The 14,233-nt window shown below is 39.3% G+C and overlaps 1 protein-coding gene across 9 annotated transcripts in view; it reads left to right on the top strand.

The window, feature by feature from the left end:
- The window catches only part of myo3a (myosin IIIA), a 79,245-nt gene that overhangs the window by 51,375 nt on the left and 13,637 nt on the right, over positions 1 to 14,233 (top strand). For 8 of the 9 annotated variants that reach the window (XM_028434496.1, XM_028434497.1, XM_028434495.1 and 5 more), the window contains 12 exons: positions 3,238 to 3,336; positions 3,444 to 3,558; positions 5,242 to 5,368; positions 5,939 to 6,149; positions 6,403 to 6,550; positions 8,133 to 8,286; positions 8,962 to 9,050; positions 9,226 to 9,355; positions 11,660 to 11,742; positions 12,956 to 13,036; positions 13,144 to 13,349; positions 13,433 to 13,544. In XM_028434496.1, coding sequence (XP_028290297.1) covers positions 3,238 to 3,336; positions 3,444 to 3,558; positions 5,242 to 5,368; positions 5,939 to 6,149; positions 6,403 to 6,550; positions 8,133 to 8,286; positions 8,962 to 9,050; positions 9,226 to 9,355; positions 11,660 to 11,742; positions 12,956 to 13,036; positions 13,144 to 13,349; positions 13,433 to 13,544 — 1,555 coding nt within the window. Of the gene's footprint in view, positions 1 to 3,237; positions 3,337 to 3,443; positions 3,559 to 5,241; positions 5,369 to 5,938; positions 6,150 to 6,402; positions 6,551 to 8,132; positions 8,287 to 8,961; positions 9,051 to 9,225; positions 9,356 to 11,659; positions 11,743 to 12,955; positions 13,037 to 13,143; positions 13,350 to 13,432; positions 13,545 to 14,233 lie in introns of those variants that run through there. The other variant, XR_003672523.1, reaches the window with a different exon arrangement.

The raw sequence follows: 14,233 nt of genomic DNA, 5'->3' as shown, positions 1-14,233 counted from the left end.
CCTTAAATGCAAAACAACTACTGTTTTCATCATCGAATGCCTAGGTTCCCAAAGTGGGGTACGAGTTCCCCCAGGGGTACGCAAATTGTCATAGGGGGTACGTGAATAAAAATTTAAAACACTGACAACATTGGAAACTAGAATATAAATAGAGCAGTTAATGTTAATGCTAGGTTAATGCTAATGCTAGGCTATTGCTAGGTTATTGATATTGCTAACTAATGCTAGGTTAATGCTAATGCTAGGTTAATGCTATTGCTAGGCTAATGTTATTGCTATGGTAATGGTAACGCTAGGTTAAAGCTAATACTAGGTCAATATTAATGTCAGGTAATGATATTGCTCGGTTAATGCTATTGCTAACTGATGCTAGGTTAATGCTAATGCTAGGTTAATGCTAATGCTAGGTTAATACTATTGCTATGGTAATGATAACGCTAGGTTAAAGCTAATACTAGGTCAATATTAATGCCAGGTAATGCTATTGCTCGGTTAATGCTATTGCTCGGTTAATGCTATTGCTTGGTTAATGCTATTGCTAGGCAAATTATAATGCTAGGTTAAAGCTAATACGAGGTCAATATTAATGCCAGGTAATGCTATTGCTTGGTTAATGCTATTGCTAACTAATGCTAGGTTAATGCTAATGCTAGGTTAATGCTATTGCTATGGTAATGATAATGCTAGGTTAAAGCTAATACTAGGGCAATATTAATGGTAGCCTAATGCTAGGTTAATGTTATTCCTATGCTAATGTTAATGATTATGCTAGGTTAATGCTATTGCTAGGCTAATGCTAATGCTAGGTAATGCTAATGCCAATGATAAGTTAATGCAGTGTGATGCAGGGCAGCATCTGCATCCTCATTTGTATTTTTTTCAGGAAATCAGAATCAGAATCAGAATCAGAATCAGAATCATCTTTATTGGCCAAGTGTATGTTGTACACACGAGGAATTTGACTCGGTCAACTGTGCTCTCTCCAATAGTGAAACATTCAATAATAAACAATCAACTAGAAGAGATGATAATAAGTATAAACATAAGTATAAATATAAACAGTAGTTAGACTAGAATGTGCAAATAACAAGATGATAATAATAATAATAATAATAATAATAATAATAATAATAATAATAATAATAATAATAATAATAATAATAGTATAAAAAAAATAAACAAATACAAAATAAAAATTAAAAACAAATAAGATAAAAAGAAGGAAAAAAATAATAGAAAAGAAAGATAATAATAAAATATAATAATAATAAAAGGAAAATAGTGCAGTAGAGCATTGATAAGTAGTGCAGGAGAACATTTAAATTAAAGGTATGTACATGAACATTCTCAGTGTCAGATTGATCCAGGGTTGTTATGTTTGGTTCCAGGGTTTTTCCACAGAAACAGGACTGACACTCTTTGACTGTTTAGTGTTGATCAGAGTGACAGCCTGGGGGAAGAAACTGTTTTTATGGCGGGTTGTTTTGGCGTACAGTGATCTGTAGCGTCTGCCAGAGGGGAGGAGTTTAAACAGATTGTGTGCAGGGTGTGAGGGGTCTGCAGTGATGCTACCTGCCCGTTTCCTGACCCTGGACAGGTATAAGTCTTGGATGGAGGGCAGATCAACACCAATGATCTTTTCTGCAGTCCTGACTATCCTTTGTAGTCTGTGTCTGTCTAGTTTGGTTGAAGATCCAAACCAGACAGTGATGGAGGTGCACAGAACAGATTGAATGATGGAGGTGTAGAACATGATCAGCAGCTCCTGGGGCAGGTTGAACTTCCTCAGCTGACGCAGGAAGTACATCCTCTGCTGTGCCTTTTTCCTGGTTGAGTCTATGTGGGAGGTCCACTTCAGGTCCTGTGAGATTGTGGATCCCAAGAACCTGAAGGAGTCCACGTTAGCCAATTCCCTATTTAAAATGGTAAGGGGGGGAGTGGGGGGGGATTTCTTCTGAAGTCCACTGACATCTCCACGGTCTTGAGCGGGTTCAGTTCCAGGTGGTTCTGACTGCACCAAAGAGCCAGCTGTTCCACCTCCCGTCTGAAGGCAGACTCGTCCCCGTCCCGGATGAGACCGATGACGGTGGTGTCATCTGCAAACTTCAGGAGTTTCACAGAGGGGTCCCCTGAGGTGCAGTCATTGGTGTAGAGGGAGAATAGCAGTGGGGAGAGAACACACCCCTGGGGGGCGCCAGTGCTGAGTGACCGGGTGCCAGATGTGATGCTTCCCAGCCTTACTTGCTGCTTCCTGTCAGTCAGGAAGTTGGTGATCCACTGACAGGTGGAGGCCGGCACTGTGAGCTGGGTGAGTTTCTGGTGAAGGATGTCCGGGATGATGGTGTTGAATGCAGAGCTGAAATCCACAAACAGGATCCTAGCGTAGGTCCCTGGGGAGTCGAGGTGGTGCAGGATGTAGTTCAGACCAATGTTGACTGCATCCTCGACAGACCTGTTTGCCCGATAGGCAAACTGCAGGGGGTCCAGCAGGGGTCCTGTGATCTTTTTCAGGTGGCTCAGAACCAGCCTCTCAAAGGACTTCATGACTACAGACGTCAGAGCAATGGGTCGATAGTCATTAAGTCCTGTGATGGCAGGTTTCTTGGGGACTGGGATGATGCTGGAACTTTTGAAGCAGGAAGGTACTTCACACAGCTCCAGTGATGTGTTGAAGATCCGTGTGAAGATGGGAGCCAGCTGCTCAGCACAGGCTTTCAGGCAGGAGGGAGATACTCCGTCTGGTCCTGAAATGCAAATATTCTTGTCGCTATTATTATTATTATTATTATTATTATTATTATTATTATTATTATTATTATTATATAATGTCTCAACAGGAGAGGTTACATTATTATATTTTTTTTAAGTTCGCAGAAGTAGGGGGTACATAGCTTCAGGTGAATTGTCTGAAGGGGTACGAGACTGTGATAAGTTTGGGAACCACTGGTCTAATGGATGGGTATCTCTCACAGTGCAAACCTAAGGTTATGTCTTATTGACACTATTGTCCTTTCATGCCTTGATTCTGTGTTCACCGTCTGATGAAGTTTATAAATGGTGATCTGCAAAATGGATGTCAAAATATGTAAAATACTATTCCTTGATTTGTGTGTCATATCCAAAATATGTTCTCATGACAGCAAAGTCAGTGCTATGCATTGTTTTGCTGAGTAAAATGTGGTAATTAAGCATGAGAAAAACCAAAACAATCATATCACATAACTTATGTTTCCACAGAGGGGAGAAAAACTTCCACATCTTCTACTACATGTATGCTGGTCTGGCTGACAGGAAGAAACTAGCCCACTACAAACTCTCTGACAGCAAAACACCAAAGTAGGTGTGACATCCGTTAGCTTAGCTCCCAAACACTGTTATTTACTTCTCACACTGCTAAAACCTCAGTGCTGACTTTTGTGCTTACTTTGTGTTTTTTCCCACAGGTATTTGTGTAATGAGTACATTAAATTAGTGCCTGACATAGTGAGTAACAGCTTCTACAAAGAGCAGTTTGAAACAGTAGAGCAGTGTTTCAAAGTCATCGGATTCTCCCTGGAGGTATGAATACATTTAGTTCCTACACCAGAGACTCAATCTCATACACACAAAGAGCTGTTATGGTCATTTATCAAAATAATTGTATTACTTGTGTTAAAATCCACCTTAGTTTAGTTTTTCTCAGGTCAACCTTAGTATCTTTTAATGAAACACGTCAGCTATTAGTAGTAAAGGCTAATGAGCCTCAAAGAACTGATTGTTCTTGGGATGGGCATGTCGATAGTACTTACGCTGTAACCATTAGAAAGTGCTAAAACTGCAGCGCATTATAGTGAACTACAACTTGTCTATTATGAGCAACACATTAGTGTGTAAATAACTCTGCCTCACATACAGGGGTGGACAGGCCATCTGGCATACCGGGCATTGTCCCAATGGGCCATGCCGGTCCACTACGTTTTTTTTTTTTTTTTTGAAGAGCGAGTGAAGGCAGACATGGTAACAGGTGGCCAGAAATGGTCCAAAAGTGGCAAAAACGTGGAAAGACAAGAGCGTAAAGTGACTAAAATGGGCCAAAAGCAGTCAAGAAAGGCCAAAAATGGGCAAATATAAAGGAACCAAGTGTATTTAATGGCAAAGGGTAGCAGTGAACAGTGAAAAGGGGCAAAATGTGGCAAACAATAGGCAAAAAAGGCAAAATGTGGACCAAAAAAAGGCCAAATGTAGGGAAAAAGAAAACAAACAAGTGGTATTTTTTGGTCAAAACTTAGCTTATTTGGATGAAAAATGTCCCAAAAGGTCAAAACTTGGATAAAAGTGTCAAAATGAACTTGCAAAAATGGACAAAAAAATAGGTATTTATTGGCAAAAGGACGATAAAGTCTGAAAAAAGTGAAAAGGGGGTAATGATAATTAAAATTAAGACATAAAACGCCAGATGTTGAGCATTACTGACTTAATAATGGCTTATACGTAGTGTCCGCTGATAATGTAGTGGGTGGTCTGGACAGAAAATGCCAGGGCTGAATTTTTGTCCCAGTCCACCCCTGTGCATATACAGTAGTAATGATTTCACAACTATTTTAAATTAGCTTTCTCTAACTGATCAATATAAGACTTTGTTCCTGAGTATACAGTAGGCACTTCTAATAAAAGACATTTTTCCAATGGCTACTTTTATGTAACCCTGAGAATGGGCAGGATTTGTAACCAAAGATTGACAATAAAACCTACATATTATCTTTTCAACCTGTTTTTGCTTGAAATTATGGTATTAGCGACAGCTCTGTTACATTAAAGGGCTCTGGACACCAAGGGCCTGTACTATGAAGCTGGATAAATATATAGGGTATTTCTCTGTTAGCGGGCTTTACCAAACCGAACAGTTGCCATAACAGATCAGCTGTACTACAAAGCTGGTTATCAACATGTTACCTTAACCTAGGATTTTCCAACCTCGATCAAAATATGAAGAAGTAAGATCCATAATTCGTATCGCATATTGATTCCGGAGCTGACGCCACAGTCATTTCAGCAGCCGCGCTAAGCATCGTTTAGTTGTTTTATTACGGGGCGTCAGCACGATTCCTTTCATAGAATAAGATGGTGTCATGTGCCCTTTAAGCCGTTGGGTTTTTAGGGTAAAATGTGTGACTGCAACAATTAAATGTGGTTTTATTGTGATAATTTGGGTAAATTAATAAGCCAAAGACTGTTGTATAACAGAGCCTTCATTGTATCCAGGAGCTGGGTAGTGTTTACAGCACTCTCGCAGCCATTCTCAGCTCTGGAGACATTGAGTTCTCCCCTGTTGCCACTGAGCATCAAACAGACAAAAGCCACATCACCAACAACTGTATACTGGAGAATGGTAAGAGAAATGATAAAAGGAAGGTCCTGCTCTGCTTAAGATTATTACTAGATCCACTCCCTGTTTTTTGGCTACTTCTACCACAGACAGTTCTTCCAAATCTACTGTGTTGGGGGGTTATGGTTGTAAATAATTACATTTTAATATATACTCTATGACAATTATTCAATAATTATTCAATATTTGTACAATATTAAAATACAATGATAACACATAAAAACTCTGTTAGAATGAAATATATTTTAAAATTGTAAGAATGTTTTGAAAAGAAAATTTGTAAAATATGGAGATATTGAGACCAAAGAGTGAAATATTTGCAATAAATCAGAAAAAACATGAATGCCTTGTCTGCATTAATGCATTGGGCACCCCTGGTGTAGACTATTGTTGTAATAACAAATAAAGAATGTGAAGTATTCTTGATATGAATTTGTGATATTTCTCAATCCTAAAGTTTGATGTAGCTGCTGTAATGGTGTTCATTCGTGCTTGGATGAGGACAGCTGCAGCTGGGTGAAGTCTCTTGACGTAGAATTGGAACCCTGTCTCTCATCTCTTTGTCTCCATCAGTGGCATCTTTGCTGTGCATCCGTTCAGATGAGCTCCAGGAAGCCCTGACCTCCCACTGTGTTGTGGCCCGGGGTGAGACCATCGTCAGGCCCAACACGGTGGAGAAAGCAGTGGAGGTGAGGGATGCAATGGGGAAAGCGCTCTACGGTCGCCTCTTCAGCTGGATTGTCAACCGCATTAACTCACTGCTGCAGCCTGACGGCCAGCTCGGGTGAGGTCAATCACAGCAGAGTGATGGTAGCGAGTGTGGTGGCTTGTGTGTGGATTTACCAAATTAGGATGTCTCACATCATCTCTAGCATCAGTTGCAGATTATGACAAAACATGTTTCACACATACTGTGCAATGCATAAACATCTGAAACTCCTGTGTGCAGTTTCAATAGTGAACAATTGAGAACTCAGGGTGCAAACATGAATAAAAGTTATTTAAAATAATGTTGGTTTTTTTTATATCTTGTCTAGAGAGGATGAGAAGGGCTATCACATTGGTATCTTGGACATCTTTGGTTTCGAGAACTTCAAGAAAAACTCATTTGAGCAGCTATGCATCAATATTGCCAATGAACAGATTCAGTTTTACTTCAACCAGCACATATTTGCTTGGGAACAGGTAAGGTTTTACACTCCAAAGCCACACTAACATATACCGGCTTAGCCCATCACTGAAATCAAAGTGTGTAAGGAAGCCTCTGTGTATGCAAGTTTCACCTTGGTCTCTGATTTCCATTGAAAATGATAACATTTCATTTGTATTTTTGAGTTTAAAGTGAAAGATACTAAGGGTAAATTATGATGCTGTCTTTATGTATAGGAGAATGAGGTTCTCTAGTCGCTCTCTCTAAGCAATCTCGTGGGGGTGCCGTGCCTTGAGGGGGTCCGACAATGGTTTGCTAATGTTAAATGATTTGGTGTCTCCCATGGAGAGATGCTATAAATCAATCCAAACGAGGGTCAATTATAATTTAAAGACACTTAGCAGGGGACTTAAATACCTCTTGGGTATTGCTGGAACACAGCCCAGAAACACATTGTCCTATAGTGGCAGTAAACCCATGCAGAACATAGAGAAAATGTACTGTGCTCTGAGAGGGACATTGATAAGCATCACCATACACACTGTACCTAGACAGTTTAAGAAATCATATACTTGGGAGTGATAAAAATCTTTTAATGCATATACTGTATGTATAGCTACATACACAACATTTGTTCTCTGCTTTTAACCCAAGCCTGGGGAGGCAGCTGCATTGTAGCGTCTGGGGAGCATTTAGAGTTAAGTGACTTGCTCAACGTCCCACGGCGATGGCCCACGTCATGACCCTCGGGTTTCAAACGTCCTTAGCCACCACTGCCTACTTACTGCATTTCACATTCACATTACCAAACCTAAGGAGCACCTAGGTTTGGTACAAGCAAACTTAAATTTCAATCTGAAGCAATTTAACCAATTTAACACAATAATTTGCCTGTGTCCAACTTAAGGTCTGTGTGCCAAATATGGGCCTTGGTCATCATGATTTAAATTTTTGAGCATTAAATCACAGAAAAATGATTGACTAAGAAATAAAGCTACAGTTAGATTGCAGATGATTATGATGGTTTGGCAGTAGAAATGAAGCTTTGTCCTCTGGTATGAAAGCTGTTAATAATGAATATTTTACGTGTTTAGCACGGTTCGACACAAATTCCACCATTATTGTAAAAGAAAATTAAAGAAAAGTTTGTAGAATGGGCAAGTTTGTACTGTCTCTATACAAGTTTATAAACTGGAACAAAAGGCCCTAAAAACAGGTGAAAACCAGAAATGTTAGAAGATTAAAGCCCACTTAAAAAAATCCCCTGGTGCTTCCTTTACATCTAAAAAGCATAGAGTGATATCTGACTATAGAATCTCTCTATAATAGGCTAGATACCATCATATTGATAGCATTCACCAAGGTCTGTGCTAGGAGGCTCTGTCATTGTTATGACTACCACTATCAGCAACATACAAAACCCTGAGAGCACAGAACAATGTTCAGATTCATTGGGACACACACACTGAAAGCCTCTGAATCTCAGACCGGTCTGTTCCCCCAAATAAACCCTGTGTCCGCATCTGACCAGCAACCCTAAAACTTGACTGCGTCTCATTCATCCAAAACCGCCACAACAGAGAGAATGACAAAAGTGTTTCTCCCTCAACTGCACAGGATGAGTACCTTAATGAAGACGTTGATGCTCGGATGATTGAGTATGAGGACAATCGACCCCTCTTGGACTTGTTCTTGCAGAAGCCCATGGGGATGCTCTCACTGCTGGATGAGGAGAGCCGCTTCCCACAGGCCACAGATCAGACATTAGTTGGTCAGTTCTCCGATTTTTTAAAAGATTGTCTACAGTTTTATGAGGGATTTACAGTCCAAAGCCGAAATGGTTTCATGAATTGGAATCAAATCTCAGAATAATTTTTTATTAATTGTTTTTCAAATAATCATGCACTAAGGCTGGTGGTTTTCCGGTTACTAACAATCCTTTTTTGTTGTGCAAATAATGTAAGGAAAAAATGTGTTACATAAAATTGACCATAATATGCTTACATTTACTTTCACGAGATATTAAACGAGAATTGGGAATTCTATGAATGGTAAATGGACTTGGTTTATGTAGCGCTTTATCCCCATCGAGGTAGTCTCTAAGCGTTTTTACAATATAAGCTCACTCACACTCACCAGTGGAACAGAGCTGCCATGCAAGGCACTAGCCACCCATTGGGAGCAACTTAGGGTTCAGTGTCTTGCCCAAGGACACTTTGACCAGTAGATATCTTGAACGTTTTTTTCCTTCAGTTACATGTGGCAAATGTCCATAAGAGGACAGAAAGTGACAAATCAAAGGACTGCCTTCCTCACTAACTATGTACATAACAACATGACAATTTTTCAAACTTGAAAAAGGAAATACCTTTATGTCTTTTTAGAGTACAGGAGATTTCAAGTTATCTTGTTCTTTGCTTTTTTGTGTTCATTTTTGGCATTTTAGAGAAATTTGAAGACAATCTTAAGGCCAAAAGCTTCTGGAGGCCAAAAAGAGTTGACCTTGGCTTTGGTATTCATCATTATGCTGGAAAGGTAATCGTTGTATTGAACATGTGTTTAATGTGGTAATTGAAACATGTTACTCTTAGTAGCTTAGTTTAGGCAATTGGACTTGGACTTTGCTTGAAGACATGTTACCAGGCGTCTTCAGTTCATGCAAACTACTTTTTATTACCTTCTGTTTTACATGCTCTCACTTTTCTCTGAGGTGATATACAATGCTGGAGGCTTCTTGTCAAAGAACCGAGAGACTCTCCCAGCCGACATCATCCTCCTGCTGAGGTCATCAGAGAACGAGCTCATTCGTAAACTTGTCACTCATCCGCTCACCAAAACAGGTCACACAAACACTTTAAGTGAAAGCAACAGTTCAGCTGCATTTTTTTCAAAGAGCAAGAGGAATTTTCTCCTAAAACCTTCAAAAAAACATTTAAAACAATGGATTGTTTAAGCCGATTTAGGAACTCTTTTTTTTTTTGCCAAATATTACACTAATGTCACTTGGCTAGTAACTAAAGTTTGTGTGCTTTGCTATGGGTAGTTTTTTGATCTGTCAACTCAACATTAAATCAAAAATCAAGCTTTCTGGGTAAACACATTATATTTTAAGTAGTCATACTCAATACGGTGTGTAGCATTAAATTACAATTTAATTTTGCAGATACTTTTATCCAAATCCATGTACGACACAAGCAGTTAGGCTTAAGGACACTTGCTCAGCATCCCACAGTGATGACTCATATTGGATTTGAACCAGTGACCCTCCAATTACAAGCCCGCTTCCTCAACCGTTAATTTTAAGTATTTTACTGGTAATGGGTGATGAAGCTCGAGAGCTTGGAGACTGTAGGAAGACAAGTGCGGTGGACCAAACCACTATTTGGTCACGCGGAGGCTTGCGGAGGAAAGCTCGGATGTCTTCCAGTAAACAGTTACGTGATCATTGGGCTAATAAATAACCGTCTCACAGCATCAGCGAGCTTGGCTGATGGCTGCAAATACCCAGCTGGCTGTTCTGTCACTATGCAGTCTTATTTCTTGATCCTGCCCAATGCAACTTTAAGTCCTTTAAAATAACCTTACCCTGGACAGTGTGCCAGTCTATCCCAGGGAAGGGTTAATGCACACATATGACCACATTCTCATTCACTTTGGGAGTTGAGGCAAACAAAACACAAACATTCTTGGACTTTATAAAACAACCAGATAATCCAAACCTAAGGATTCTTATAGAGAACAGAAACTACCCACAGAACACCCAAAACCAACAAGACTTAAATCTGTAAACTCCATGTTGTTAGCAGCAATGCTAAGAAGAGTTCCACCTTGCAAGGCTCCATCTTAGAGTTTTAATCGAGACAAAAAAAGACAACCCGGTCCTGCAGTACACGCCCCGAACCCGTCTGACCATCCATACACTATTCACATCCGTGCGCACATGTAGAATGATCCAATGCGAGTTGCTTTATTCAGCTTTATTTAATTATAATAATGGCTTAGATACAGTATATACAGTATATTTTTCAAGGAGACTCAAAGCATGTACAGAAACCATTATTCATACACACCAGTCACGAGTAAGCTACAATGTAGCCACAGCTGACCTGGGGCATACTGACAGAAGCATGGCTGCCATTTCACACCTATGGCCCCTATGACCACCACCAACACAATTTATGCCCATTCATACAAGGCAATGTGGGTAAAGTGCCTTGCCCAAGGACACAACAACAACACAACTCAATTGTTTGCTAACCCTTCGGTTACTGGATGCCCCACTCTACCACTGAGCCTCGGTCGCCCGTACTTGTACCAGCTCATTCTGCATACAACTATAAACATGTCAAGCAGCTTCACGTGCCGCTACAGATGCTATGTACCAGTTTATTATTGCTGTAAAGCATGTGATAACACTGGTGTAACAGACACAAGTCAGACAGCTGTCTCTATGTGACAGCACACAGCTCCAAAACGAGTCACTATCCATTTGTGTGTCTTTCTTGTGGTAATCGAAAGACATCACCTGACCGTTCATTTACAGAGCAGCGTCCGAATCCGGCCAGAGCTCCTGGTTTCAAATATTCTTTTCAGGAGGCACTAAATACTGGTTCATTCTACTTATTTACAAAATTAGATTCAGTAAAATGGGTTTTATCATTCATTCATCCCATCCATATGCTTCATAGTATACTGTCAATGCAGAGGGGGGATTCAAAAATAAGAAAAACCAAACTTAAACCAAAATAGTTTGAGAACCACTGTTCTACATCAATAATTCAGATACAAGGAAAGATGAATAGGTTTTAGGGTAATTTAAAATGCTAAAATGGCCAAAACATAAGGAATACCTAAAACTTCCAGGAGACACATCAGCCGGCTCACAGCAAAACAATTATGAACAGGTGTTTATGATACACAGTATTGAATACACATACACACATTTTAACAAAAAGGCTATAGAGTACCCAGAACAAAAAGTTTGGGACCCAGTGATCTACTGGGTTAAGAAAGTGTTGACTCGTTGAGCTACCAAGCTGCTCTGCTAGCAAACCTGATAAACCCAGACAAACTTGTTAATGTCAGGATTTGTTAATGTCAGGACTCGTTGACAAACATCATCCGCTGACCTTTTTTTTCCATAGGTAACCTTGCCCACACAAAAGGTAAAGGTCTAAACTCAATACGGAGCCCACAAACACCAACAAGAACCAACACACTGGTCAAGGTACACTTCACACTGTCTGTAGCATTACTCTAATATCTCTGACCTTTCAAACTTCAATCACGCTAACATTAGATTTATCTTTCATAAAGCTTTTACCGGTCTGTGCTTAATACTCATAATACCCAATACTTATTTTTGTTTTTTCCCCTTGTGTCTTTTTCTCTTTCTCTGGATTTCTTACATAACAGATGGGAATACTAACCTTTTACAGTTTATTTTCATTTAGTGAGGTAATAAACATTGTGTATTAGTGCAGAGATGTGACCTTACTTGATAGTCTCTAAAAGTGTTTCAGTCAAATGTTTTATAGCTTTGTGTAGATGTCACGTAGCTCTGTAGAAACCTCTTTTTGTTGTGTCTGTTCCCACTCATTTCTTAGAATCCTTATTCACAACATCCTGCTCTATCACTTACACCTTTTGTACCCAATGACCTGCAATGTACTGGTGCAGTATTTTTCACTTTGGTGATTTTGAGTTTATGGCATTTTCTTGGAAACAATTAAAATACAACATACCCCCCCACTAGTCTAAAACGTTCACATAAATCTTATCCAGACAACCTAATTATGCATTTTACTTTGGAATTACTTTGAATTATGGCAGTGTATAACTTGAATGCTTGCTAGATGTAAGCCTCTGGGCCCTTTGCTTATCTAAAAGCAATTGGCATTAGCTGTGTTTAAATGAATTGTGTTTGATGGGTGGTTCTTGAATTTATTTCCATTCGTCTGCATAATTTGGGAAGAGAGAGGCTCATCAAAGACTTTGCTTGAGCTTTTTAAATGATACAAACAAATGTGTGCAAATGGTTTTCTATGGGAGATGTAAAGCTTTATTAAAGGTTGATATTGGTACAGGTCATGTTTATGCATGAAACTTGTGTGTGCTTGAAAAGTTTAAAATGTTTCAACAGCCTTTTTAATGAATTTTTATGTTTAACAGCAAATTTTCCAAGTATTCTGGAAAGTGTTGGTTATCAGTGATTGGTTGTAGGAAAACAATACAAAAAACCTTTCTGTTTAGATCATGTGTGTGATTATGGAGTCATTTTTGATTAGTGATGATCTTTAGATGTTTAGATCATCACTAATCAAAAATTACTCCATAATCACACAAATCAGTTCAAAATCCTTAGTGGTGTAGAATCTGTTCACCTGTCATTATGAGCTTGATTCATTGTGAATTTTTATATATTCGTTATCTTTTTTCAGTCAGGTGACCCCGGAGACACACCATCTCACCCAAGAGAAACCACAAACATGAAAACCCAGACAGTTGCCTCCTACTTTAGAGTAAGAAGACGTCATCCTCTAATCATGTTGCTTTTGTTGAAATGTTTCCACACATTTTTATGGCCTTTTGTCACTATTGATGTGATTTTCTTGCCTTTATTTTAAAGTACTCTTTGATGGATCTGCTGTCCAAGATGGTGGCAGGGCAGCCTCACTTTGTGCGCTGTATCAAACCAAACAATGACCGCCATGCGCAGAAGTTCGACCGTGAGAAGGTCCTGGTTCAGCTACGATACACTGGCCTCTTGGAGACAGCCAAGATTAGACGGCAGGGTTACTCTCATCGCATCCTTTTTGCTAACTTCATAAAAAGGTTAGTAGGTTAGTTCTAGGTGAGTTGAAAATGTTTATTTTTGTTGAGTTAGAATTAGTGTGACCTGTGTGTACGTCCTGCAGGTACTATATCTTAGCTTTTCCTGCTCACGAGGAGCCCGAGGCGACACCAGAATCCTGTGCTGTCATACTAGAGAAGGCCAAGCTGGAAAACTGGGCAATGGGGAAGACTAAGGTAAGACTTAAAACTGAATGAGCTCTTGTAGTTGGAATAGTGTACCACAAAACCCTGAAGTGCTGGACAAAGTTGTTTTTTTTAAAGAAAACAGAAAGAGTTTTGCTTTCATGATTAAATGAGAAACTTATCTACTTGTTGACCATTCGCATCACATAATATAATCATAGTTTATTCAAAACCTTATTAAAATGACATAGGACACACTCCAAAAATAGTGTGTCCTACTAGTGCGTTACTGTTAAAATGTGTTTTAAACGGTAAATGATTATTTTATTTAATGGTAATTTTATCCTAATGCCACACAAGTGTATCCATGCATTATCCTCCTCATCATATTGTTTGAGGAAGTACACTTGCCTCTTCGCAGAGAAAAAAAAAAAAGGCTTCAAAAACACAGAGCGAAATGTGACTGTTTAAAGTGAACAGGATAATGAAAGGATTTTTTATGTACCCATGAATGAAAAAATCTTTGTTTTCCACCAAACATGTCACAAGAGCACTTTAAATACCATATCTCCATCAACAAGTGCCCTTTTATGGAAAAAATCTAAAAAATTCTGGAAGCTAAGATGCCGTACTTTACATCAAATGTGAAAATCAAGAGTATTTACGAATGTAACTACAGTTCTCTGAATCTCGAATGACCCCCAGAGGCGGAGCTAAAAGCACTGATTGCTCCCTTCGCG

The sequence above is a fragment of the Gouania willdenowi genome, chromosome 20 (genome assembly GCF_900634775.1).
Source record: "Gouania willdenowi chromosome 20, fGouWil2.1, whole genome shotgun sequence".
NCBI classification, from domain to species: Eukaryota; Metazoa; Chordata; class Actinopteri; order Blenniiformes; family Gobiesocidae; genus Gouania; species Gouania willdenowi.
This window is presented reverse-complemented; position numbering and strand designations above follow the sequence as displayed.